We start from the raw sequence: 23,866 nt of genomic DNA, 5'->3' as shown, positions 1-23,866 counted from the left end.
AGGGGTTATCGATAATAGACTTCGCTTGCCAATTCCCAGCTGAGCGCTGTCAAAATTATTTGTTAGAACAAGAAAACATGCGCTGCTACTACGAGGAGCTCGAGCTCCAACGAGACGCCAAGGATGGGGACATCAAAACTGCGTACCGCAAAATGGCCCTGCGCTGGCACCCGGACAAGAATCCCGACAGCCTGGCGGAGGCCAAGGAGCGCTTCCAGCTGATCCAGCAGGCATACGAGGTGCTTTCTGATCCACAGGAGCGGTCCTGGTACGACAATCACCGCGAGCAGATCCTGCGCGGCAAGAACTCTGAGTACGCGGAGAACTGCCTGGACGTGTTCCAGTTCTTCACCAGTTCCTGCTACAAAGGCTACGGCGACGACGAACAGGGCTTCTACCGCGTCTACACCGACGTCTTTGTGAAGATTGCCCTGGAGGACATGGAGTTCATGGACGAGGACGACCGTCTGGGGATGGCGCCGGACTTTGGCCACGCACACAGCAGCTACGAGGAGGTTGTGGGTCCATTTTACGCCTTCTGGCAGGCCTATAGCACCAGGAAGACCTACGAGTGGCTGTGCCCTTACGATGTGCGCGAGATCAAGGAACGCTTTATCCTGCGTAAAGTGGAGAAGGAGATGAAGAAGATCGTCCAGGCTGCTCGTAAGGAGCGCAACGAAGAGGTGAGATTTGATCCCCAAAAATAAACAACTTCTTAAAATATAGTTTTTAATCTTAAAACAGTTTATTAACCTTTTAAATTTTAAAAACTCGCTTTTAGTAGCCCTAATTTTTCCCTACTTTTTCTTAGGTTCGAAACTTGGTAAACTTTGTGCGGAAGCGGGATCGCAGAGTGCAGGCCTACAGGCGAGTTCTGGAGGAGCGGGCTGAGGCCAATCGCCTGAAACAGGAGGAGAAGCGCAAGGAGCAGCTGAGAAAGCGCCAGGAGGCACTGGCGGCCGTCAGGGAAAACAAAGTGTTTAATGAGGGCTACGAAGAGCAGCTGAAGCAGTTGGAGCAGCAGTACGGCAGCGATTCGGACGACTACACAGATGAAGACGAGGACGCAGAGGTTGGCGAGGACTCAGAGGATGACATTGATCCGGAGGCCGATAAATTCGAGGTGGAATACGTGGACGATCTGTACTGCGTGGCGTGCAACAAGACATTTAAAAACGCCAAGGCACGGGCCAATCACGAGGAGAGCAAGAAGCACAGGGATAATGTAGAGCGACTATGTCAGGAGATGGAGGAAGAGGAGGAGGCGTTCAACGATGCATCTCACGAAGACAGCTTAAATGGAGTGGAGGAGTCGCTGGGTGAATTGCAAGTTGATGAGGCACAGTTGTCCAGCGAAGAGGTATCTACGCTAAGCAAGCGCAACAAAAAGAACAAAAAATCAAGGAAATCAGCTGCCAAGCAAGTGGAGGAAGAAGCCAGCGATGGACCTGAAGAACCCATAGACCTCAAGGCAGCCATTAGCGAATCAGAGGATGAAGACTGGAGTAAAGGCAAAAAGGGTGCCAGGAAAAGCAAAAGCAAAAAGGCGGCTGCTAGCAAGGCAAAACCGGCAGATCAAACGGCTCCGGAACCAATTCCAAACGAGTCCAAAGCGATTCCCACGAGTGCTTCTAAGAGCGGAGATGAAGATCTCGATCCCACCAAGCCGCAACACACCTGCGTCACCTGCCGGCTAATTTTTGACTCTAAGAACAAGCTGTTTGCGCACCTCAAGAAGACGAACCACGGCGTCTACATACCCAAGGCCAAGCCAGATGTCGAGGGCAAGCCTCCGGGCAAATCCAAGGGCAAGCGGAACAAGTAGATCCAAAGGAAAATCCAGCCACACCCTATATTACTATTGTAAAATGTTAGTCGTTTATTTATGCTAATGTTAAAGTTAATTCAAGAATGAAGTTAAGTATGCTCGCTCTAAGTCGGAGGTTGTGCTCAATGCATCTGGAGCCAGCTACGGAATGCAGACCAGTTTGCTGCCCGCCTCTACTCGTCTGCAAACGCGTGTGCGCATGTTGGAAGACTCCGCCTTGAGGCTGATGCCGGCGGCGGCGAATGTGAGGAGTACGCCGATGACTCCGCAGTAGAAGGAGATTCCTGTGGGGGTTAGATTTAGTTCGCTTCAACAGGGAGTTTCACTCAAGTACCTATGCTGCAGTCGGCGGGATAGAAAGGCTCTGCATCTGGACCGCACAGCCGTTGAACTCGGGGCGCCCCCCAGCCTATCGGATGCAGGAAGAGGGCCAGCATCACGCTTATTGCTGGAATTTGCAAGTATAACTGCAGTGCCGACGGTGTGAACGGATTCGTTAGGCTCTTACCTGCCACCACCTGGGCGCAGGCCGTCATGTTGTGGATGCTCTTCCCAAAGGCCGACTGGCGACAACAGGTAAGCAAAGTCAGCAGCACTGTGACCGACAGCAGGCTACATCCCAGCGAGGCGAAGAACATGGCTGCCTTCCACTCTCCGGGGTAAACGTTGCTATCCGTGGCCAGTCCGTCCAAGTCGAAGCGTCCGCAATGATATAGTCCCCCCTCCTGCATTACCTTGCAGCGCGTGTAAATGCCCACCGAGGACTGGCGATGGGGGTTAGAGCTGGAGTTGATGGCTTGGGCGGGGCCCACCAGCCACTTGGGCGTGACCAGGGCCACTGCGACGAGCATGTCCGACACCAGGGAGCAGAGGAACCACACCAGACTGGCACTGGTGATGATAACGTAGCACATTTCGATGCTTGAGATTTGCCAGAGTTCAAAGATTCAGCAATCCGTCGATTGGGAGTCGCAACGCGTCAGCACTGGCCGGATAGATAATAGACTCTAAGCGCTGCGGATCTGTCTGGGCACGCACATCCCACACCCACCACTACCGCTACCGCTACTCCACTGCACCGCTTGCCACCACCAGCAGCGCGGGGGCCAGAACTTCCTCCCAGCTGACCAGCCCGAAATGGAATTGTTTATTTTATGCTTTCGCCGTTCGCTGTTATGCGCTCGCCGTTTGCCGTTTGCCTTCTGCCGTCTGTTTTATGTTATTCACCCCACTCACACGCGCACGGAGGGTGATGGTGGCTGGGGGAAATGAGGGAGAGCGGGGCGAGGCGGGAGGAGGGCGTAGACCGCCCAGTTCGCGGTTGGCAGTTAAGTACTCAATTCGTAGACGCCGTGGAAGCGAAGAAAGAGAACCGCGAAGATAGAACTCTGCCTCGATGGCGTTTTCGCTAGTCCCCCAAGCGAATATTTGGCAACTTTGTGCCACTCTCTGGATCTGGATTTCCGTTCGCGCAGGCGTCGCCGTGTCCGCTGCCGTTACCCCACTGCGTCATCTCTCGCCGACATCGACCGACTGAATGAATGGGGCGGCCCATTAAAGCCAGCTGCAGTTCCAGACGCAGACAGAGCCAGGCCCCGATCGCAGCACTGGAAGAATTGGGTTGGAGAGACGTTTGTAACCTTGAGTGATTGTATTACGTATTTTAAAAAGTAAAAATGACTTAAAGCGCTAAATATATATTGAATTAAATCTTATAAGTATAACTTCTTAATATTTGCAAAGTAATTTGAATAATCATATTAATAATAATAATTTATTTATTTACATTTTTTTAAGAAAGACTTGCAATTCTTTGTCAATACAGATATCAGGTACGTATCATTGTGCTTTAATATATTTTAAATTTATATCTCGGAACTACTGCGTAGTGAAATAACATTACTTTGTAGAACTATACTAAATATAGTAAAACCAATTAAATATCCAGTATTATTTTTTTCAACTTTTTTCGGCCCTAGCATAACCTGTTTTTAAACAAACAAATGGTAATCAAAGTTTACCTTTAGGAATGGGCAACAATTTTGGTCTTTAATGAAAAATATTCAAACTTACTTTTTGCAGTGTGGTCGTCGTCGCCGCAACATAGAGAGCGTGGAAATCCAGACATTCCAGAATCGGTCCCCAAAAGTGCTCTCCCTGGCTCTCTGCACACACGTTTGAGTTGGATGCGATCGCCGATCGAAAAAGTCCCCACCAGACTCAAAGCGCCACCCCTCCCACGAATTCGTGAGTAATGCAACGTCGGACCGATTGGATCGATGCAAATGCCCTGATCATGTGTAATTGCGATCTAGACGATCGCCGGTCGAGCGGTTATCAGTTGGCCGCGTCCGCTGGGGTCCATTGCGTCATCCGCACTCTGTTTGTACACAGCGATCGTGATCGAGGCCGTAATGAGATCCGCACACAAATTGCTCCGCCTGCGAAAAAAAGCACTTTCACTCTCACTCTCGTTGGCGGGACAGAATCCGCCGTGCAGATCATATGCCATTGACCAAGATGCCGCGTCGGATGGTCTTTCTGCAGCTGCTGATGCTGTGCATTCTGGTGCAGGGCCACTACTACTACGACTATGGCTACTGGGAGATCAACGAGCCTCCGCCGTTGTGTTCGGACTACGAGATGCTGGTAGTCAACACCCACCAGTGCGTGAGGCGCTGCAACATAGTGTGCCGGGATGGGGTCTGCTTCGAGGACGGACCCTGTCCTTGTGCCGATCAGTATATGGCCGGGAATCCGGACGGACTGGTCTGTGCCGCCGAGTGCCTCCCTGGATGTCGTGAAGCCGGTGGCTACTGCGCTGCCCCCGACCTGTGTGTGTGCCGTAATGACAGGCACTATTACTTCGATCCCCTGTCCCAAAAGTGCCGTCACAGGGCGGCCCGACTGCTGGACCCATGTCTCGGGTGAGTAGGAGCTATGTGGGACCATGGATAAAGATGTAAATATCCGGTGTCAACCGCAGGCGCTGCACCCATGGCAGCTGCTCCTCCGACGGCCAGTGTATCTGTGCCCAGGGCTACGAATTAAGGGCCAGTCTGCTCCACGGACATCAATGTATGCCCATCTGTGATCAGTAAGTAAGTTTGCTCGTTGATACTTCGCCGGTCTTATCATACAATTTTCCTCCCAGCAATTGCGGACCCCAAGCCTACTGCTTCGCTCCCAACTTGTGCGCCTGCCGTCACAAACACCACCATTATGCTCGCAAAGGAATCTGCTCCAGGGACTATTGACCTTGTAAGGCCATCTGCAAGCCAGAGGGGCTGTTTTAGGACAAGCTGATGTTTCGGTTAAATGGCCTGAGGTTTGTTTAAAATAGGATTCGTTATAAAAACTATGAATAGTTTTTGATTAATTTATTGTATTTATGTAGATCTCAGGCTACATACACGACATAAGTTGAGAGATAAAGACTAACTGAACTCTTTTCGAAGCTCAGTTATCTTTTCATTTAATCTGCCAATGTAAAATCATTGTAAGGATTGAGGTAACGTAAGAGGGTCCTGTAACTCGAGTTTACGTTGATAGTATAAGATTTGATTATAGAAAGAACAACTTTAATAAATGCACCAACCAATTTCTTCACGTTAGTAAAACGTGCAAAAAAAGTAAACAAATTAAACTATAAATTAATGGAGACATCAAATATAAATTTGAAAACTGTTTAATTGTTATAAATGTACCAACTCATAGTTTTTGCTTACATTGGTAAAACGTGCGAAAAAAAAGAAACCAATATTTATCTGTAGACCTGTGGATACATAAAAAATACTTAAACAAAATACATTTTCCATTAACAGCAGATAAATAGATGCTTAAAATAATAACTTTTATAAATAAGCATGAAAAAAACATCGACCCACTAAATATTTAAAATGGATTTAATGTGGTTAATTGATGTAGATGTTGAATTTTTTCCAGTCTCAACTGTTTGCGGAAACAGATGTGCCTTACCTCTGTAGGGGAATAGTGGAAGAGCACTGAAAAGTCTTTAAGAGCGGAAGAGAGCTGGCCAACTGGTTTTGTTGTTGACTTACATAGCGACTTTGTTATTGTTTATAACAGATCGGTCGCATAGAAGGCCCGTCGCTATTAGTTTAAATAAATTATCCACAGATATATGAATATCCGATCGTCATCAGATTCGCGAAGCAAAAAAGCTAATCGAAGAAGGCAAAAAATGCGTACGTGTTCCCCAGAGGCGTCGCCATCGAAAACAAATGCCTCGAGGGTTCTCAAAAGGGGAGCTTGGCCTTAAAGAGGGTGTTTCCCCACAAGGGCTCCTCTCAGTTTTCAGCTGCTTCTCCGATAAGCCACGAATTTTGTAGTATTTATGTTTGCGGGGCCTATCAAAATTGGGGTATTTCAACTGACCCTCACCACACCCCGCTGTAGAGGGTATGTCTTAGATAAAGCTAGAGCAAAGAAAGGCAGCGGCAGCGCAGTCGACGCCGACAGAGGCGGCATTTTTAGCTTTGCGCGTGTGGCGTGTTTTTGTTTTAAATTTTGTTGTTCCATGGGAGGCGGGCCTCTTGGTGTTGGCAACGTCTCACAGTGGGCAGGTAGAAATTTGTTTTTGGAAATATTTTTTTTATTTTCCCTAGAACATCTGACCAATAACTCTCCATTAAGGAGAAAGAGAGGTTAAATAAATAACAATATTTTATTTATATTGTTATTTATTATTCGGAGAACTGTTTTATATAATCTTATGATTCCCGATTTGTTTTATTAGCAAAGTCTAAAGAAATCAATTTATAATATATGTTTCTTAATATCTAACGAGCTTAAGTAAATGAATATGACCATATTACAAATTTATCAAACATTTTTCCCAACCCAAGTTCTAAAGATGAGTTCCACTGTGCCCGACAGCAGCAACAGCGACAGCACCCGTGTCCGTGTCCGATTGTTCTCCATCGCGTTTCAGTTGGAGTTTTGCTGTCCATCGGCGCGGTTGTGTCTTTCGCTGGAGCTCCTGCGCACCCATCCCAATACCGCAGTACTCTTTCTCTTTTGCTAACTGCAGCAATTTGCAATTTTAATTATCTGCAAGGCGGTTCGACCAGAAAATAAAAGAAACAGGAAAAAATGGGCCAAGCAAAGGTAAGCGAAATCGGGAGTGCACCGCCGTGTGTGTGTCTGCGCATACATATATGTACGTGTGCATCCTTTTTTCCCTCGTCCTTGGCAAGTGGGCAACCCCGAATGGAAAGCGTGGGAAATCTAGTTCATCATTAAAAAAAGGAAGTTAAAACATACTGCAAATCAGACAGATAATTTATATAGTTTTTATGGTAGAACGCGTACGAACATATGTACATACATGTGTACACACATCTTTGTGTTGCCGCCTGTTCTGGGGGTTATGTAAGCGGATTTGTCAAGATGCTTCGGTGCAACCGCTTGTCTATTAGTTGTGATGACATTGATTACAGGCCGCCTTGCGTGTGTTCTCCATTTACTGCAATGATTAGACCGATTTAAGCAATTATTTATGTGTGCACTTAATCACGCGCACATACTCCTCGATTTATATGTAAATACATGTGTACCTGATGGAGGCGTAGCTGATGCGCAGTTTGTGAGGAACGCACGACAGCCCCAAAAACGCTTTATTAGCAACAATAACCGAAACAGCCATACAAAAAGAAAACAAGTGTTAATGCAGGGAACCGGTTAGGACCATCCCATCTGTACCCAGAAAGCAGTTCGGATTTTATAAATAAACGCTGAGAACCTCTATAATCACAAACTGAGTCGCCTTATCAAGAACTTTGCGGGGGGCTTTGCCAGTGCAAAATATTCAGATGCCTGATAAGCTAGGCAATTGATTGATACTAATGTGGCAGACATCAGATACCGCCTGTTTGAACGCCTTTATCAGATTTCTTAACTAACCACACCTTTCTCTCCGTAGAAAGTCTCATCCGCCCTGAGCAAACTCTTCGTGTACGGCGCCCTTAAGTACGGACAGCCTAGCAACTCCATCCTGGCCAGCTCCGGCAATGGATACGCCAAATTCTGGTGCAAGGCCACTACCACCCAAAAGCTGCCGCTGGTGATCGCCACCCGCTACAACATTCCATTCCTGCTCAACAAGCCCGGAGTGGGCTATTACGTAACCGGGGAGATCTACGAGGTGGACGACCGCATGCTCAATTCCCTAGACAACCTGGAGGATTGCGAGGAGATCTACACGCGGGAAATGCACGACATGAACATTGGAGTGGGCGAGGGGTAGGCATTGCTTGTGGGAGCTGACGCCATCTCATATGACGAACTGATCTGATAATTTTTCTTTTTGTTTCAGAACCGTTCCCTGCTGGGTGTACCTGCTGCAGAAGTACCCGGAGAACCTGCTCAGCCTACGCTATTTGTCCGGATACGAGAACTCCACAACCCATCCGTACATCATGCGCCACCGCCGCACCCACAAGCACCCGGCCCAGGACGATCTCACCTACGAGGCCCAGAACTAAAAGCCTAAGCTGTGGCTCCCCGTTTCCTTAAATGTTTGGATGTGCTCTGGACAGCCCAGCCCGGCCACTATTCTTATGTTACCGTAGTTGCATTTCTAGACCGTACCTGCAGATGCAGCTGTACTGATCCATATATACGCGCATATATTGGCAGTGATATATGAACACTGATATGTACCATACGCATTATTTAGGTTTTAGCGAGTGTAGTTTGTAATTTCATAGTTTTCGACAAACAAAGCCAATAAACTGAAGCAATTCATAGTAACTGGCGGTTCGGATCTCTTACATAAGCATGGGAATATCAAGCTACTGTCTGGTACTTTTCCACCATCGAGTGTTTTATGTTTCTCGCGGTGTACAGAAGCAAGATTCGGTGCGAATGGCAGCAAGAAGCAGAGCGGGCGGGTTACGTCGACTGGGCAATCTTCAGGGCAGATTAAGAAGCACTATACTTATCGAAACTGATAAGCCCGACGGCGGGAAGTGCAGTGGTTATGCTGAGAATGGCGTCGAGGGTCTTTGTGTACGGCACGCTGAAGCGCGGGGAGCCCAACCACCACTGGCTCACCAAAAAGGAGAACGGCCAGGCCCGGTTTCTGGGAAGGGGCAAGACGGCGGCCAAGTTTCCCCTGGTGGTGGGCACCCGCTACAACATTCCTTTCCTGCTGGCCCGCCCGGGCGAGGGGAACCACATAGAAGGCGAGATTTACGAGGTGGACGTGGCCATGTTTGGCAAATTGGACCAGCTGGAAGACTACCCACAGTACTACGATCGCGAGGAACAGGCCATATTGACGGAACAGAATGAGTATGAGGGGGCGGGCATTGCTGCCAGATGGAGCGTTAATCAAAAGGAGTGCTTTCTTTGTAGGAACATCCAGTGTTGGGTATATCTCATCCGCAACTTCCCGGAGAAGATGCTGGCCAAGAAGCTGATAGCCTCGTACCACAACACGCCGGAACAGCCGTACAGCGAGAAGTCAGTGCGCACAATTCCGGCCAGAGAAGATCTCTCTTACTGACGCAGATTCCTCCTGATCTTACAGCTACCTGAACAGCAGCCCAGAGGACTTGGCCACGGATGAGTGAGACGCGGGACACGAGAGCTTATAAAAAAGTAACGTTTATAAACGGATTTCAACGCATGGCTATTATTCGTATTCTATTACATTGATTCCATACTTCAAAAATGCAGAACGAAATGAACAATAGTAGTTTGTGGTTTAGGGTAAGAGTAGCAGTGACGGAGGTATGATGAATCAAAAAGCCTAGAAAATCTGAATGTGCTGGCGCAGAGCCAGAACCCGTGGATGACTTGAGCTCGGCAGCGGACACTGTGGTAGAAAGCGTGGTAGAACCTCGTGGCCAGCAGCAGCACCGTTGGCAGGGGCAGGACCTAGCTGGCCTCGTCGTCGAGCGACTGGAATCGGTTGGAGGCCGCCACAGGGGCAGTCGTGGACTCCTGCACGCGCTGGAAGCGGCCACCGTGACGGACTTCTTCGAAGGCGGGTTCGTTTTTCTTCTTGCGCTGTTCCTCCGGACGCGCCGCACTGAGCGTGGGGAAGAACTCGGTGTTGGTAATGTCGGGGGCGGCGCGTCGTGGACGCATGGCGCCGCCAATAGAGCCGCCTCCCAGTCCGCTTCCGGCCTGCTGCTGCAAATGATTCAAGGGTTAGACTGATTCTGCTTGTAATCGGGTACATCTCTTTACTTACGCTGTAGCGTAGCGCGGGTGAAACGTAGGTCTTGGACGAGGGCTTCTCCACCTCCACCGGCACAGGGATCTGCATCACCTCCTCGGCCGGGATCACCTTCTTCCAGGGTCCGTGCCCGACGCGTTCCTTGCTTGGGTCCGCGTTGTCGTACCCATTGCTGTCCTCGTCATCGTCGTCGTAGCTGCCGCCGTCCGGAGCGGAGGAGGGCACCCGAGCGGCACGCGCCTCTTCGGATTCCTGGGCGGTTCTGGAATGGGCCGAAGAGCTTTATAGAGCGGGTTTGCGCAACATATGCGGGGGGTGAAATCAAAAGTTCAACAACTGAAAGTGGCCTTTGTTCGCGCTCTTTGAACGGCATTCGGGCATTCGACGAAAACTCACATGGTGCTCAGCTGGCCGATCTTCAGGCCGCTGTAGTCCTTGCGCTGCTCCTCCTCGAACTCCTTCCACTCCTCCTCGACGGGCTGCAATTAGTGAGAGTGGGCTTGTAAATAAGTGGCACACGGACATCGACATCGACAGCTAATTTCACCAGACTCACCGGGGCGGACTCTGGCACATTGGTGCCGCCGCTGTTCTCGTTTTCGCCCACCACTGCCACGCCGCCAGCGACTGGCTCGGGTTTTTTTGGCTTGACCACCTCGCGCTTGCTGCCGTCCTCCAGGCTCTTCACCAGCTCGTCGGCGGTCACGAACTTGGTCGTTTTCTTGGACTTCTTCTTGTCCTTTTTCGCGAAGAAATCGTCCAGTTCGGCCATGGCTTGCAATTAATTATAAATGAATAAAGATTCGCGACAGGAAATTTGGAGAACAACTCTGCACGCCTTTTGTTCCAGGGCTGCGAGTATATCGATAGGCGTGCAGGGCTGCAGCATCGCAACAAATTTTTATTGTATACATTTTTGTAAGTACAATCGACACATATTTAATTGAATACCTTTCCGTTTGTTGGTTGGACGGAATGCTTCTCCAATGTCTTTACAAATAACCCGTCGATATCTTGTCGGTATCGAATCCTTATCGTTATCGATTTTGTTGGCGGACTTTTTAAAATTACATTAATAACAGACCTGATTCAAAGAAATTAATTTTTTGCAACAACATTGGCAATGTGCATAATTAAGCGTTTGCAAAAATCACAGTAAAGACTTTGCATTGATTACCAGTATTCGCGACATTGGGCAACGTATTATTTGCATAGGAGATTGATAACCACCTAATTAAGTCAAGCAAAATGGAAATTGTAGCGATGGCTTCGAATGCGAAGCTGGACCATTGTGTAATGAAAACCAAGTCCAACCGTGGCTAATTTTGCATCCATTATGATGCCAATATATCAAACCCGGGACAAAGAGCCAGAGCCAAAACAAGTTGTTCAAATGGCGGAGCTAATTGTCCCCCAAATAGGTTTAAGGTGTTCCTGGGACTCGCACTTTGTTTCGTCCCGGGCTTGCCAAGTGCCTAAAAGACAACTATTTGGCCCAGTACTCGGCCCAGTCTCAGCCTCTTGGGCCAGACAGTTCCGCCTAGATTAGCCAAGCTAATAGATATTTATGTCTGTACCAACACCTAGTGGATATAACTTCGTTTCGGCTCGGTTTACCACATCCCAGAGCGCGGCTGGCCCACTCCGAAATCCATTCATATTGACAAGCACTTGGCTGGCCGCGTTCAGTCTTCTTTCGAGCGTCGTGCACATCGGGTCGATTCCTCCACTATCTCGATACGATTCAATTTCAATTCGAGCCGATCCAGTCCGCTATAGTCTCGCATATATTCGCGTGCGCGTGTGACGAGTTCGATAAAAATACTGCAAACGTTTTAGTTGAAGAGAATCCCAAATACTCGAGGTAATTAAAGCACTTGACGGCGCTGGAGTCAAAACATCTTCTCTACAAGATCGACCAGTGGTTCTGTTTATGATTGCCGCATTGTCTTTGGCTGTTCACTTTACGGGGCAATTAGGCTGCAATTCGAGGCATTTACCTGCCCAGCGAAGCATTTAATTGGGGATTGTAAAGGCATGCCCCTCTAGATTCATATCGTGCCGTAATCAAGTGGTTGCCCTACTGAGACTGCGTCTGAGATACGCTCGTGAACCCGCTTCCATGTCAGGGTTGTGCCATGACCTGTCGCACAGGCTGGCAAAAAGATGAATCTGATATTTGGGTATTCCGATATTTTACAATTTCCGCTTCGAGTTCGGTCATTTGGCTTGGCCCTTTGCATATATTTGAGCCTCGGCTCACTGTTAATTTTATGTGTCTTGGCTAAATCTCATTTGTATCAATGTTGATCCAATACAAAAGCTATTTACATATTGAGGGGGGTTTTTTGTTTTTATTTAAATTTTTCGTGAGACTGCGCGACCAAAGGCCAAATGGGCAATGGAATGGAAGAATTGCCAAACATTTAAAATTTGTTCGATTTCATGGTTTAATGTCTCAGCCTCAAGTGGCTTTCTTAATGATCCTCCACACAGCCACGGCTCTTCTCCATCTTACATCACCGTAGTGATCACTTAGAAAAGGGGTCAGTGATTCGTCGGCAGTCCGTCGATCACATTGCATTGGCTCTATTAACGGTAGACAGATTGGGGCAGTCCGTCGATCACATTGCATTGGCTCTATTAACGGTAGACAGATTGGGGTTGCACTTTGCATTGGAAAATTTTAATGGTCCCCCATCATCGTTAGCCAGTTCTGAGGTCGCAATCGAGTTGCAACAACAAAAAATGGCAATATATAAACAAGAGAAACACACCGTCGATAAACACAGCTACATTCAAGCTAATTAAAGATTCGAAAATGTTTCTACTTACAACTGACATACCGGTTTGGGCTCTAATAAAATATGACAAAACGGAGGAGGAAAACAAATAACATAAAATAAAGTCTTGTCGTTTTGAATAGGGTCATTTTTTGCCATTGCGCAATAACTTAGGAGATTTTGAAAAATAACAGGAACTTAACAATTACGGGAAAGGTAAATTCAAAATGTGAATTTTTAAAATGACAAAGCATCTTATTTGATGCTTATTAATCGTATAACTCTTTCAGATGAAGTGTATGAATTATTCTTAATAGCTACATTTTTGTTTCCTATTAAAGGTATAAAGGGACACACTTTATTGAAAATAGCGATTAGAATTTGATAAATCTTTTAAGTTGCTATTAGCGCTTAGTGTTAGTTAAGCTAAGTTAGCTAAGTTCCCCTTCAGCTTTCTCCTCTTCCGTTTTTAAATGGATCAAGTTCGTTGCCTAAGTCTTTCGTTTGCATCCAACCAAATGAAGCTTCGTTGTTTTAGTTCAGTTTCAGCGGAGTTGGGTGTGTGTGTGTGTGTGCTATGTTCATGGCTTCGGGTTTGACAGCTTGGCCGACCCGGCTCTCAAAATTTGGCTCAATGTGTGTATTCCGAGCCTTGCATAAGTGCAAGCGATCTTAAGTTGTTTCTCGGGCTATGGCGCTGCTCTTGCCTTTTTCACACATATGGCGGACGCGGTTTAATTGGCCATAAAGCCCGAAACTGGGGCTAAGTAACGAGCCCCAAAAGGTGGGCACCAAGAGATGAGGGATTACGCCAGTTGGCCAAGTAATGTGAACCCCAAAAGTTGCCCAGGTAATCTAGAGCTTGTAGTTCAAGGTGCGGGTGGAGCTGCCGCGTCATGCCTCCTAGCAATTTCTATAATCGCCAGCTCTGCTATGCTGGAGGAGGTAAACATTTGCGGATAAAGATACAGTCATGGATTCGGTTATGCTTGCGGTGGGTGTGACACACAGTCGAGCCGCAGAATCAATATGTAGGTAAACAAATAATAATGGCTCAGTCTTGCGTGAAATGTCATGACATGGCCAAAGTGCAAGGCACAATTGGAAACTGCCGCGCAGATGTGGCCAAGTGAAACGGGGCTGCAATCCAATCCAAGCCAGGCCAGGCCAGCCGCATGCAGATTGAGCAACAAATACTTGCAACAATCTCCGACTCGGAGGAGGGGGCGATATAAAGCCAACCTGGCATGCTAGACGGGTTCGATGCCAGCTACCCCGGGCCGTTGCATAAGTCAGCAAAGCAAAGAAATGCGAATCCACAGGCGCAATCGAAAATCCAAATAGAAACCGAAAGTCCAACTGGAAACCAGTTTGCGGCAGGTTGCAGCTTGCTAAAGTTGGACTCCATATGTGGCAAGAGGGGCACGCGTGGCCAGAATGAGCTCCAGTTTTCTAGCACAGCTTGCGCCACTTGTTGCCACAACCACTAGTTTTTTCTTTGACTGGTTATCGTTTTCCCGGAATGCTTTTTGCGCCACTCCGTTGCCGTTTCCATTCCCAATCCGTCGAAGGTGTGCTAACTCACTCTGACCCCTCTCTCTTTGCAGCCAATATGACGGCGGATCTATCACCCGTGCAGGAGTACTACAAGGACAAGACGATCTTCATCACTGGAGCGTCCGGGTTCATGGGCAAGGTGCTGCTGGAAAAGCTGCTCTACTCCTGCCACTCGCTGAAGGAGGTGATCATCATCTGCCGCCCGAAGCGCGGAAAGGCCCCCGAAACGCGTCTGGAGGAGATGTTCAAGCTGCCCATCTTCCAACGCATCAAGGACGAGCGTCCGGAGATGCTCAAGAAGGTGACCATCTACCAGGGCGACGTGACCTTTGACCGTAAGTACCGAAAAGTTCATTGCCGTTCCCTCTGAAGGCAGCAGCATCTTCCGTCCACCGTTTTTCCAGAGTTGGGCCTCAGCGGCGAGAGCTTGAAGCATGTCACCGCGAACACCAACATTGTGTTCCACATGGCGGCCACACTCAAGCTGGAGGGCAACCTTCGAGACGCCATCGACATGAACCTGCTGGGCACCCGACGCGCCCTCAACGTGGCCAAGGAGATGAAGCAGCTCGAAGCCTTCATCCACCTGTCCACGGCCTTCTGCAACTGCGACCAAGAGGTAATGTACGAGAAGGTGTACGAGTTCCCGCACAAGCCCGAGGACCTCATGCGCCTGGCCGAGTGGATGGACGTGAAGACCCTGGACGCCATCACGCCGGACCTGCTAAAGCCGCACCCAAACACCTACACCTACTCCAAGCGACTGGCCGAGCTCCTGGTGCGCGACCACTACGAGTCCATGCCCGTCATCATCGCCCGTCCCAGCATCGGTAAGTGACCTTTTGACCCCCGGCCCCAGTGTTTCCTTTCCATGTTGCTTGGCCTGCGGCCGATTCGAATGAATTATTTGAGTCATTAACTCCCCATGTTTCTTATTTGGGGGTTTGCTTGCTTGCTTCGCGTCGAAATGGAGACTGCAATTGCCGCCAGTCCCCTCTGCTAACTAATCGTGCGCCTCCGCTTATCTTGCCTTGTGGCTGTGTCTATGGCTATATCTTTGCTTGCTTATTATTTATTTCTTTTCGGCCACCTGGCGTCGTTTAAGTGTCTCCGCCGAAACGTCTGTCTGGGCTGGCAGTCAATTAAACTTTTCTATTAGCTATTTTCGGCCAACCTGAAAGGTCGTTATTTATAGGAAATAGAGAAACTATTAGCCAGAAACCTGTTAAAGCTATTCAATTGTTAATTAAAGCTTTGGGGTAATTTAATAGTATTTTTGGGAAATAATGGGTATCTTACATAACAGTTATACTCAGTCAAACATTCCTATCTCTCTGAACATGTAAAAGAAACAATAAATAAAAAGTGAAGAAAAATGTTTTAAAATAGAAGGGTAGCTAAATAAATAAGTCTGTTTTATACAGTACATGCCGCAGATTATATTTGTTGTGAGTGTACTAGTATAGCTTGTTAAAATAAGTGAAACTGAAATTAGTTCAAAGACCCGATTAAGATTCTCAGCAAATAGGTCGTTCCGCTGACAGTTCCCTCCGAACTTATCTTAAGATAGGCTAGCTGAATGATGAGAATGACGAGTCGGGAGAAGCAGCTAACTGTCTCGTTTGTAGCAGTTGTAGGTTCAAGGCAGTGGTGACCCGCTTTGCTCGGCAAATAATCAATAAATACAGTCAATATAGGCACGGGTTGCGTTTTCGTTCGTTAACTGGCTAACAAAGTCCCGCTAAGTTCGCGAAACTAAGCAGATTTAGCAGATGTTTATGAATGGCTACATGAGGGAGTGGGATGCTTTGGTGCCAGTTTTAAGCCGCTTCTTGACGCTTTTCGCTAATTTGTCAAGTGTTTTACGCTTTCCGAGTGTTTTATGACATCGCCACCGGTTTGATCCCGCGTCCTACTCTGTGTGGCGGGCTCACCCGCTTGCCGCGCTTCTTAATACAAACACCGCACATGAACCACAGCAGAGGCAAAACATATCTGGCCAAGCTAAAAGCAACCAACCACCACCACAACAACCACAGTGCTTGAAAAGAAAAAGTCCGATTACATGGCTCGGCATGTAAAAACATTGCTTAAAACAACAAACTACCAACTACCAACTACAAACTACATCAACCACTGCACACAAACGCCGTCGTCATTGACCAAAAAGTTCAATGAGCATGCAATGAAAACAGAAGAAGACAGCAACGCCAACCAGCCCCCCGCTTACCCCCGCCCCCGCATCCGCCTGATCCCCGGAACTGCTGGACGGGGAATCGAATCCCAATCCCCGCCAGCCTGAACTCAAATCCCGTCCGCCCAGTGTCGCCTTCGGCATACGAGCCCGTGCCGGGATGGGTTGACAACCTGAACGGACCCACCGGCCTTATGGTGGGTGCCGGCAAGGGCGTCATACGCTCTATGCTGATCGACACGCGCCACCTGTCCGAGGTGATCCCCGTGGACTACGCCATCAACGGGCTGTGCGTGATCCCCTACCAGTTCGCCCAACTGACGGAACGGCCGGCAGAGGTGCCAGTGTACAACATCACGTGCGCCGATCACCGCAAGATGCAGTGGGGCGAGGTGATCGAGATGAGCAAGGAGATTGGCTACCGGTACCCCATGGAGGCGGGTCTCTGGTATCCGGACGGGTGCATCACCACGAACAAGTTGCACCACAACATTAACGTGGTACTTTTCCACTGGCTCCCCGCCTACTTCATCGACTTCATCTTGCTGCTGCTCGGCCAGAAGCGATTGTAAGTTGCGGCTGTGGCGGCTCGTGGGCCTAGATCCTGACCGTTTCTCCTTAGCATGATCCGCGTCCAAAACCGTATCTCTGTGGGCCTGGAGGTGCTGCAGTTCTTCACGATGCGCGCCTGGTTCTTTAAGTCGGACGCCTACTCCTCCCTCTGGGACATGCTCAACGAGGCGGATAGGAAAAAGTACGTACCGCGAGAGTAGTGTTACTGAGTGTTACTGAGTTGACAACCCTAAAACCAATCGTTCCCGCCCAAAAGCTTTAATATGGACATGGATCCCGAGGAGACCATTCCGATGTACATTGAGTCGTGCGTCCAGGGAGGGCGGCAGTACCTGATGAAGGAGTCGCCTGACAGTCTGCCGCGCGCCCGGCTCCAGCTGAAGCTGTAAGCGAGCCCCGCCTCACAGATCCCCGATCCCTGATCCCTGATCCCTGATCCCCGATCTCAATCTCTGAGCTCTCCACCTTCGTTCCTTTCAATTTTAGAATGTACTTCTTGGACCGTATGTGCAAGACGCTGATCGTGGGCTCGCTGTGCTACTGGACCTACGGTTTGGTGGCACGTCTCCTGGGCGTCTAAGTGATCTGCCTGGTGACCCGGACCATTCCCATTTCATTAGCGCGCATTTCTCAAATAAACTCCGCTTAGGTTCGCTTTGGGGCTCAATTTCGGGCCTCTCGACGAGAGGCCTCGGATCAGGTTTACATATCTACTTTAAGTGATTATCTATGTTTCATGTGAAAATAAAAAGATTGTGTACTGAGCTTATGTGTCTGTGCTTCAAGTGTCCAAGTGTTGATCCAGTGCAGAGGAGCAACCGCTCGCGAGACAACACTAACAACATAAACAGAACCACACAACTATTACACAACTTTACTTTACCTTTACCTTACAAATTCTAAAGTCGCACACTCATCCTTGGCTAATCCTTGACCTAATCTCCACCATACCACTTACACTCACACCCACACCCACACCCACACACACATTAACACACTTAATACGGCTTCGGGGACCATCATCCTTTGGCTCGTGGTATGTAGAATGGTTTCAGCTGGAGTACCTATCGGACCTCTCCTAGTAAGCCACTCTTCTCTCCGCCTTCTAGTCTCCCCGGCCGCATACGAGCCGCTCCCCGGGTGGGTGGACAACCTTAACGGACCGACTGGCCTGATGATCGGATGCGGCAAGGGCGTGATCCGGTCCGTGCTGGTGAACCAGAAGAACAAGGCCGAGGTCATTCCCGTGGACTACGCCATCAACGGACTGATCGTCATCCCCTACGAGTTCAACAAGCAGGCCAAGCGTCCTGACAACGTGCCCGTCTACAACATTACCAATGCGGACCACAGAAAGATGTGCATGGGCACCGTGGTGGAGATGAGCAAGCGCATCAACAAGCAGATCCCCTTCGACGCCGGCCTGTGGTACCCGGACCCCTGCGTCACGACCAACCAGTACTACCACAACTTCAACGTGGCCCTGTTCCACTGGCTGCCCGCTTACTTCCTGGACTTCCTGATGCTGATCCTTGGCCAAAAGAGATTGTAAGTTGTGGCGCCTTGAACTTGCTGGAAAAGAGTTGTCATTCTTAAATTTATTTAGCATGCTGAGGGTGCAAGAGAAGATCTCGACGGGTCTGGGCGTCCTGCAGTTCTTTACGCTCAATGCGTGGTGCTTCCGCTCTGACAATTACGCCTCGTTGTGGAACAAACTTAACGAGGAAGACAAGGCTATGTAATTTTTGTTAATTTATTTAACATTTACAGGGACTTAAGCAATTTCTATCGTTTAGCTTTAACATGAACATGAACACCAAGGACACCGAGGAGGAGTACATGATTGAGTGCGCCAAAGGAGCTCGCAAGTTCATTCTCAAAGAGAAGGAACAGGATATTCCCAGGGCGCGCGTGCATATGAAGATGTGAGATAGGTAAAAAGCTCTGCTGGCAGCAAACTTACATGGATCATTGTTCTATTCCAGCCAATGGGTCGTGGATATCGTATGCAAGACACTCATCGTGGGACTGTTCTTCTACTACCTCCTGAAGTGGACGGGGGTGCTGGCCATATTCTGAGTCCAGTTCCCGATTGAATCTTGTTGGTTTGGTGGTCACAGGCAATAAATTAGTCACTTAGCTTAGCTCTAGTTACAAATATTCGAGGTTTTGAGCCCAAATAAAAATCATCTTAGGTTGTTGAGTATATCGCCACTGACCCGTGTTTTACTCCCCCTACACACTCGTCAAGAGTCTAATTTACGGGCTTGCCTGACATGATCTTTGTTCCCCCAGTAACTCCAGCTATTGCTGAGCCCCTGCCAGGTTGGGTGGACAATATGAACGGGCCTACGGGAGTCCTGATTGGCGCCGGCAAAGGGGTCATCCGATCCATGATCTGCAATGGTGAACTTAAGTCTGAAGTCATACCCGTGGACATCGCCATTAACGGTTTGATTTTAATACCTTACCACAACAGTCTTGCTGAGAAGAGGTAGGTTCTGCTATGCCATCCATATAAATATGATGTAAATCCGTCGTTGCAGAGCTCTCCAGATACCTGTATACAATTTGACCGTGGACGATGCCAAGAAACGCACATGGAAGTGGATAATGGATGTAGGTCGCGACTTGGGAATTAAGTACCCCTTCGAAGTTGGACTCTGGTATCCCGATGGTAATATGACCTCCAGCAAACTCTATCACACCATCTGCACTGTCCTGTTTATGTGGCTGCCGGCATACTGTATCGACTTTCTACTACTAATCTTCGGACAACGTCGCTTGTATGCTGTTTATGAGAAGTTGACAGGAGCTGAGACAATGATCGCCTTATTTCCTTTCATTTTAGCATGATTCGGGTACAAACAAAAGTCGCTGTGGGTCTGGAGGTTTTGCAGTTCTTTACAACGCGCAGCTGGGACTTCAAGTCTTCACACTTTGAGCAGATCTACAAGGAACTGGGCGCAATCGATAGGAAGATGTAAGCTTCGCCGCTATTATTGTCTATTTTGAAGTTGTTCACAAAAATGTTGTTTTGAAAAGATTTAAGATCAATACCAACGATGTAGACGACCATGAGTACATGAAACTCAGCATTTTGGGTGGACGTCAGTATGTGATGAAGGAACCCTTGACCTCGTTGCCTAAGTCCCGCATACAGCTAAAATTGTATGTAGTATTTGGATACTTTACTTTTTACTTAACTCTTTTGATTGCAGCATGTATGTCCTGGATCGTACTTGCAAAACCATTATAATTTTTGGTCTTCTATATTGGACTTCCCAGAAACTGGGAATAATCGATTTGGTTGCAAACGGACTCCTGTATAGAAAATGAGCCATTGTTCTTTAAAAGCTAATTTTTTTGTTTCGCACCTTCATGTTCACGTGCCTTTAAAAGGTTTTATTGTAAATCAGGTCAAATATATTCAGGTGTTTTGTATACGTTGACTTGTTTTTGCAAGTCGTGTTAATTGTAAAATAAAAAAAATTTTTGTTTTTGTGTACCATAAATCTTGTTTTTTTTTAAATAAATAGGGGCTAGCACTGAAATGAATTACATCATTAAAATGCAAAGAACATCGATCCAAAATATAAAACCAACGTTTGAATTTTAGATCTTTAAAATTTCTGAAAATTGGATCCAAAATTAGAAACCAACGTTTAAACACCGTTAAAAAAAAATAAAACAGATGATTCATAAACATTAATTTCATAAAGATACTGTGTTTTATAAACGCTTTATTCAAGTTAACTTGAAATATAACATAATCGAGTTTATCAAGATCATAATAGAAAAAACCAATTGTATAAACGTTCCATAGGATGAAAGGAAAAGTTCATTATTTTACTTAAGCATTATGGTTGAAATTTGAATTCAGTAATTAAATTAAGAGAAAAGCTAGGGTGTGAAGCAGCGACGCGCCCAACCAGAGTGTATAAGCATCTTGTTTATGTTCTTTATAGGCGAATTAATTAACGGATCCACTAGTACCAGGTAGGCAACGTTATCCTGTTAAATTTAAAGAGTTATCAATTAATATCCGATTCTAATGTAGTTGTGTATATCAGCATACCTTGATAGCTTCGATTTTAGCGAGAAGTCTACGATAGCGAATCAGACTGAAAAAGTAGGCACTGACACTCGATGACCATGTCGAGCCTTTCCAGGGAACTATATAGGCCAGGCGACCGTGCAAACATAGCGGCGGCAACACAGCGAACTCCTTCTTCAAAAACTTAACATCTCCGTAGGACACACACATTATGTCCCCGGTGTCTAGGAGTTTCACATCTATGGTCTTCATTATGTTAGTTGGTTGGTGTCGCACCACTTTGGCTCTTTCCCACACCCCCGAATTGCATGATCGCACCACGCACAAGTGATTCAAGGCAATTAAACTCTCGGGAATAGTGTACGTTTTCATGTCTTGACTTTCGTAAAACGTTCTACAGAAAAAAAAGGATAAAAATATAAGTAACAAATTGTATATAAAAAATATATTAAATAGATGTTGGTTTCCAATTCAAACCAAGATTATTTAAATAGTTTAATAAATATTAGGCTTACTGCATGTTACAGGACAAGACCCAATAGTCATGAATCTTTTCGTCATATATCCAGATTTTGAAGTTGTGTGGACTGCACACCTTCACCAACTGCATTTCAAAGCGCTCCTTTAAGTTCAGCGTAGCCTTAATATCGCGAGCCGGCAATTGGAAATCCAAGCAAACAGAGTCCTCAGGATATATACATTGACCGTCCTGACCGAAAAAGAAATATCTTGAGTAAATATGTAGGCCATAATTTTCAAGTTAACAGTACCACATCGCTAGCTGGGCTGGCATTTTCACGACTCCCAAGCGCTACTGACTCATTTACATTTTGAATTGACGATGGGTTTTCCTTTTTAAGGCTTATCCATTCCTTATCTTCGGATCCATTCGTTTCGATTTTGCGATCATCTGGGTAAATAATGGGATAAGAATCCTGTGGCTTTTGCAATTTCGGTTTGACTTGCGAAAAGTTCTGTCGAGAAGAATAGGCTTACTGAATGTGGTAAATCCTGGTCAAATATCAATATACGTACAGAAGAAACTATTTCGTCTTCCTGATAAAAATCAAATTCAAGTGCCTGTGGCTCATTATTTTCCACAGGCGATGCGGTTTCTTTCCCAGAATTTATCCATCCCGTATCATCTGACACACGTTCCACAGATGATTCGTTTTTTTTCTCAGAGCTTTTCGATTCCTCATCATCTAATACATTTGTTCGGATTTCTTGATCGTCGAGGTAATAAGTAGGATTAGTATCCTCCGAGTTTTTGCGCTTTTGTGGATAATTCTGTCGAATACGTATAATGAATATTTTCAGGCTGGGTTAATAATATCATATTTACAGAAAAAACTTTTTTGTCTTCCTCAGAAAAATCTAAAGTTTCAACTGCACTTTTGAGTGCCTGTGCTTCGTTATATTCCACATGCGTTGGGCTTACTTTCTCAGAGCTTTTCCTTTCCTCATCGTCCGACAGATTATTTCTGATTTCTTGCTCATCCTTTGGTTTCGATCGTGAATAGTTCTGCGGGAATGAGAAATCAATATAAAAAGGGTAAAGTTTAGTGTATACTATCATACTTACGGCACAATCTGACACTTCTTTTTTAGATAAATCTTCATTTACAACGGGTTGTGAGAGGGCCCCAGAATAATCGTTTTCTCCACTACCCCCTAGGTCAGCACTATTCTCAACTGAAGCGATTTCCAAAGATGCCACCATTTCATTGGCGGCTATTTTTGGTTGTTGAGACGAATTGTCCTGTTGACTCGGACAAGAACAATTACATAATCTATTTTTCGGAGAACGGCACCGGTTGCAATTTCCCTGCTTGCTCGCATAGGAACAATAGCTTGGTCTGATCTGCGGAATACTGCAGTGGTTAGATATTTCGTTAAGTTGTGGGTAGTTATGTGGGTTAATCTGCATTGGTGTTGTAAAACACTGCTCCTGGAAGTTGTATTGAAAAGCCTGGTGCTGGTAGTTATAATAGTTAACCGGCTGCTGGTAGAAATAATATGGCCGCCGTTGTGGGAAAATCCTGTAGAACACCTGCATGCTGTAGTTGCAGGCGCTCATATTGGGATATTGATGAAAGTTGCGACGGACATCGGCCCTCTGATGCTGCCAGTAATAATTGTTTGGGTGCCACATATCCAAATTCTAACGCCCATAAAAATTTCGTTGAATTAAAAATTTGGTCTGGTCGGTGATCACCGCCACATCAAGCCATGAGTCCTTGGCTTGGGAACTGAAAATCAAAATAATTTAAGAACGCACAATTAGTTTAAGTAGTTTTCTGTAGGCCCACTGAGAAAGTGTCCTAATTGGAAAGCAGGAAACTTTCCAAGTCGTCGAGTTCTTGGAGCGGCAAGGCATGACTTTTTCAAGTGCTCTTTTATCGTTATTACCAACGAAATAACCAACGAGTATCACTTATTTTGAATAGATTAGCTCAGATCGGGTTGATTATTCATTTCAAATGTATTTAACTACACAAACTTCCTAGGGTTGATCAGCAACAAGCGCCAGGCTTTAAATTATATGAATCTATGCTAACTGTAAAATAGGGTAGTCAGGTGTTGATAAAATGTATATTCTTGCCTTTCGCAAGTCCGTTAGACTTAAAACTAATTTAATGTGCCTCTTCTGTCGCAGCTTGGT

General features: G+C 46.8%; 8 protein-coding genes across 15 annotated transcripts; 5 read left to right on the top strand and 3 right to left on the bottom strand.

Annotated features, from left to right (window-relative positions):
• Positions 1-11: 11 nt before the first annotated feature.
• LOC108141391 (dnaJ homolog subfamily C member 21) lies at positions 12-1,936 on the top strand. The gene is made up of 2 exons (XM_017264741.2): positions 12-683; positions 812-1,936. Exons 1-2 carry the CDS (start codon positions 78-80, stop codon positions 1,823-1,825), a joined length of 1,620 nt encoding a protein of 539 aa, XP_017120230.1. The 5' UTR covers positions 12-77; the 3' UTR covers positions 1,826-1,936.
• On the bottom strand, positions 1,856-3,303 carry LOC108141392 (LHFPL tetraspan subfamily member 2 protein). Its single transcript, XM_017264742.2, has 3 exons — positions 2,337-3,303; positions 2,163-2,276; positions 1,856-2,112 (listed from the first exon to the last, which is right to left on the bottom strand). Exons 1-3 carry the CDS (start codon positions 2,740-2,742, stop codon positions 1,970-1,972), a joined length of 663 nt encoding a protein of 220 aa, XP_017120231.1. The 5' UTR covers positions 2,743-3,303; the 3' UTR covers positions 1,856-1,969.
• Positions 3,304-3,309: 6 nt separating this feature from the next.
• LOC108141393 (wnt inhibitory factor 1) lies at positions 3,310-5,695 on the top strand. Of its 4 annotated transcripts, XR_005976993.1 has the most exons (6): positions 3,310-3,660; positions 3,911-4,075; positions 4,144-4,755; positions 4,815-4,925; positions 4,983-5,156; positions 5,226-5,695. XR_005976993.1 is itself a non-coding variant. In XM_017264744.2 (4 exons), exons 2-4 carry the CDS (start codon positions 4,334-4,336, stop codon positions 5,083-5,085), a joined length of 636 nt encoding a protein of 211 aa, XP_017120233.1. In that variant the 5' UTR covers positions 3,310-3,660; positions 3,911-4,333; the 3' UTR covers positions 5,086-5,215. The 4 variants fall into 4 exon arrangements, 1 of the variants encoding a protein (XP_017120233.1); XR_005976992.1 differs by having other exon boundaries at positions 3,911-4,755; XM_017264744.2 differs by lacking the exon at positions 5,226-5,695 and having other exon boundaries at positions 3,911-4,755; positions 4,983-5,215.
• A 1,079-nt stretch (positions 5,696-6,774) lies between these two features.
• Positions 6,775-8,602, top strand: LOC108141395 (troponin C-akin-1 protein). Its single transcript, XM_017264748.2, has 3 exons — positions 6,775-6,958; positions 7,773-8,092; positions 8,166-8,602. The coding sequence occupies exons 1-3, from the start codon at positions 6,944-6,946 to the stop codon at positions 8,332-8,334; spliced, it is 504 nt and encodes a 167-aa protein (XP_017120237.1). The 5' UTR covers positions 6,775-6,943; the 3' UTR covers positions 8,335-8,602.
• A 123-nt stretch (positions 8,603-8,725) lies between these two features.
• Positions 8,726-9,543, top strand: LOC108141522 (putative gamma-glutamylcyclotransferase CG2811). Its single transcript, XM_017264956.2, has 3 exons — positions 8,726-9,145; positions 9,209-9,316; positions 9,384-9,543. Exons 1-3 carry the CDS (start codon positions 8,832-8,834, stop codon positions 9,424-9,426), a joined length of 465 nt encoding a protein of 154 aa, XP_017120445.1. The 5' UTR covers positions 8,726-8,831; the 3' UTR covers positions 9,427-9,543.
• A 76-nt stretch (positions 9,544-9,619) lies between these two features.
• LOC108141521 (protein CDV3 homolog) lies at positions 9,620-10,907 on the bottom strand. Of its 4 annotated transcripts, none has more exons than XM_017264953.2 (4): positions 10,594-10,907; positions 10,434-10,516; positions 10,053-10,317; positions 9,620-9,988 (listed from the first exon to the last, which is right to left on the bottom strand). In XM_017264953.2, exons 1-4 carry the CDS (start codon positions 10,807-10,809, stop codon positions 9,734-9,736), a joined length of 819 nt encoding a protein of 272 aa, XP_017120442.1. In that variant the 5' UTR covers positions 10,810-10,907; the 3' UTR covers positions 9,620-9,733. The 4 variants fall into 4 exon arrangements, with proteins under 4 accessions (XP_017120442.1, XP_017120441.1, XP_017120444.1 ...); XM_017264952.2 differs by having other exon boundaries at positions 9,620-9,991; positions 10,594-10,906; XM_017264955.2 differs by having other exon boundaries at positions 10,053-10,299; positions 10,594-10,906.
• Positions 10,908-11,715: 808 nt separating this feature from the next.
• Positions 11,716-20,659, top strand: LOC108141487 (putative fatty acyl-CoA reductase CG5065). 2 transcript variants are annotated; one of them, XM_017264900.2, is made up of 8 exons: positions 11,716-11,901; positions 14,428-14,712; positions 14,782-15,207; positions 19,440-19,638; positions 19,691-19,930; positions 19,996-20,127; positions 20,190-20,315; positions 20,366-20,659. In XM_017264900.2, exons 2-8 carry the CDS (start codon positions 14,433-14,435, stop codon positions 20,481-20,483), a joined length of 1,521 nt encoding a protein of 506 aa, XP_017120389.1. In that variant the 5' UTR covers positions 11,716-11,901; positions 14,428-14,432; the 3' UTR covers positions 20,484-20,659. The 2 variants fall into 2 exon arrangements, with proteins under 2 accessions (XP_017120389.1, XP_017120390.1); XM_017264901.1 differs by lacking the exons at positions 19,440-19,638; positions 19,691-19,930; positions 19,996-20,127; positions 20,190-20,315; positions 20,366-20,659 and adding exons at positions 18,254-18,692; positions 18,751-18,882; positions 18,941-19,069; positions 19,130-19,358 and having other exon boundaries at positions 11,718-11,901.
• Positions 20,660-21,025: 366 nt separating this feature from the next.
• LOC108141300 lies at positions 21,026-23,689 on the bottom strand. The gene is made up of 8 exons (XM_017264565.2): positions 23,614-23,689; positions 22,787-23,453; positions 22,643-22,726; positions 22,237-22,491; positions 21,972-22,175; positions 21,717-21,910; positions 21,223-21,595; positions 21,026-21,158 (listed from the first exon to the last, which is right to left on the bottom strand). The coding sequence occupies exons 2-8, from the start codon at positions 23,354-23,356 to the stop codon at positions 21,048-21,050; spliced, it is 1,791 nt and encodes a 596-aa protein (XP_017120054.1). The 5' UTR covers positions 23,357-23,453; positions 23,614-23,689; the 3' UTR covers positions 21,026-21,047.
• Positions 23,690-23,866: the final 177 nt, after the last annotated feature.

This window comes from Drosophila elegans, unplaced genomic scaffold (genome assembly GCF_018152505.1).
Source record: "Drosophila elegans isolate 14027-0461.03 unplaced genomic scaffold, ASM1815250v1 contig_183, whole genome shotgun sequence".
In the NCBI taxonomy this organism is placed as follows: domain Eukaryota; kingdom Metazoa; phylum Arthropoda; class Insecta; order Diptera; family Drosophilidae; genus Drosophila; species Drosophila elegans.
This window is presented reverse-complemented; position numbering and strand designations above follow the sequence as displayed.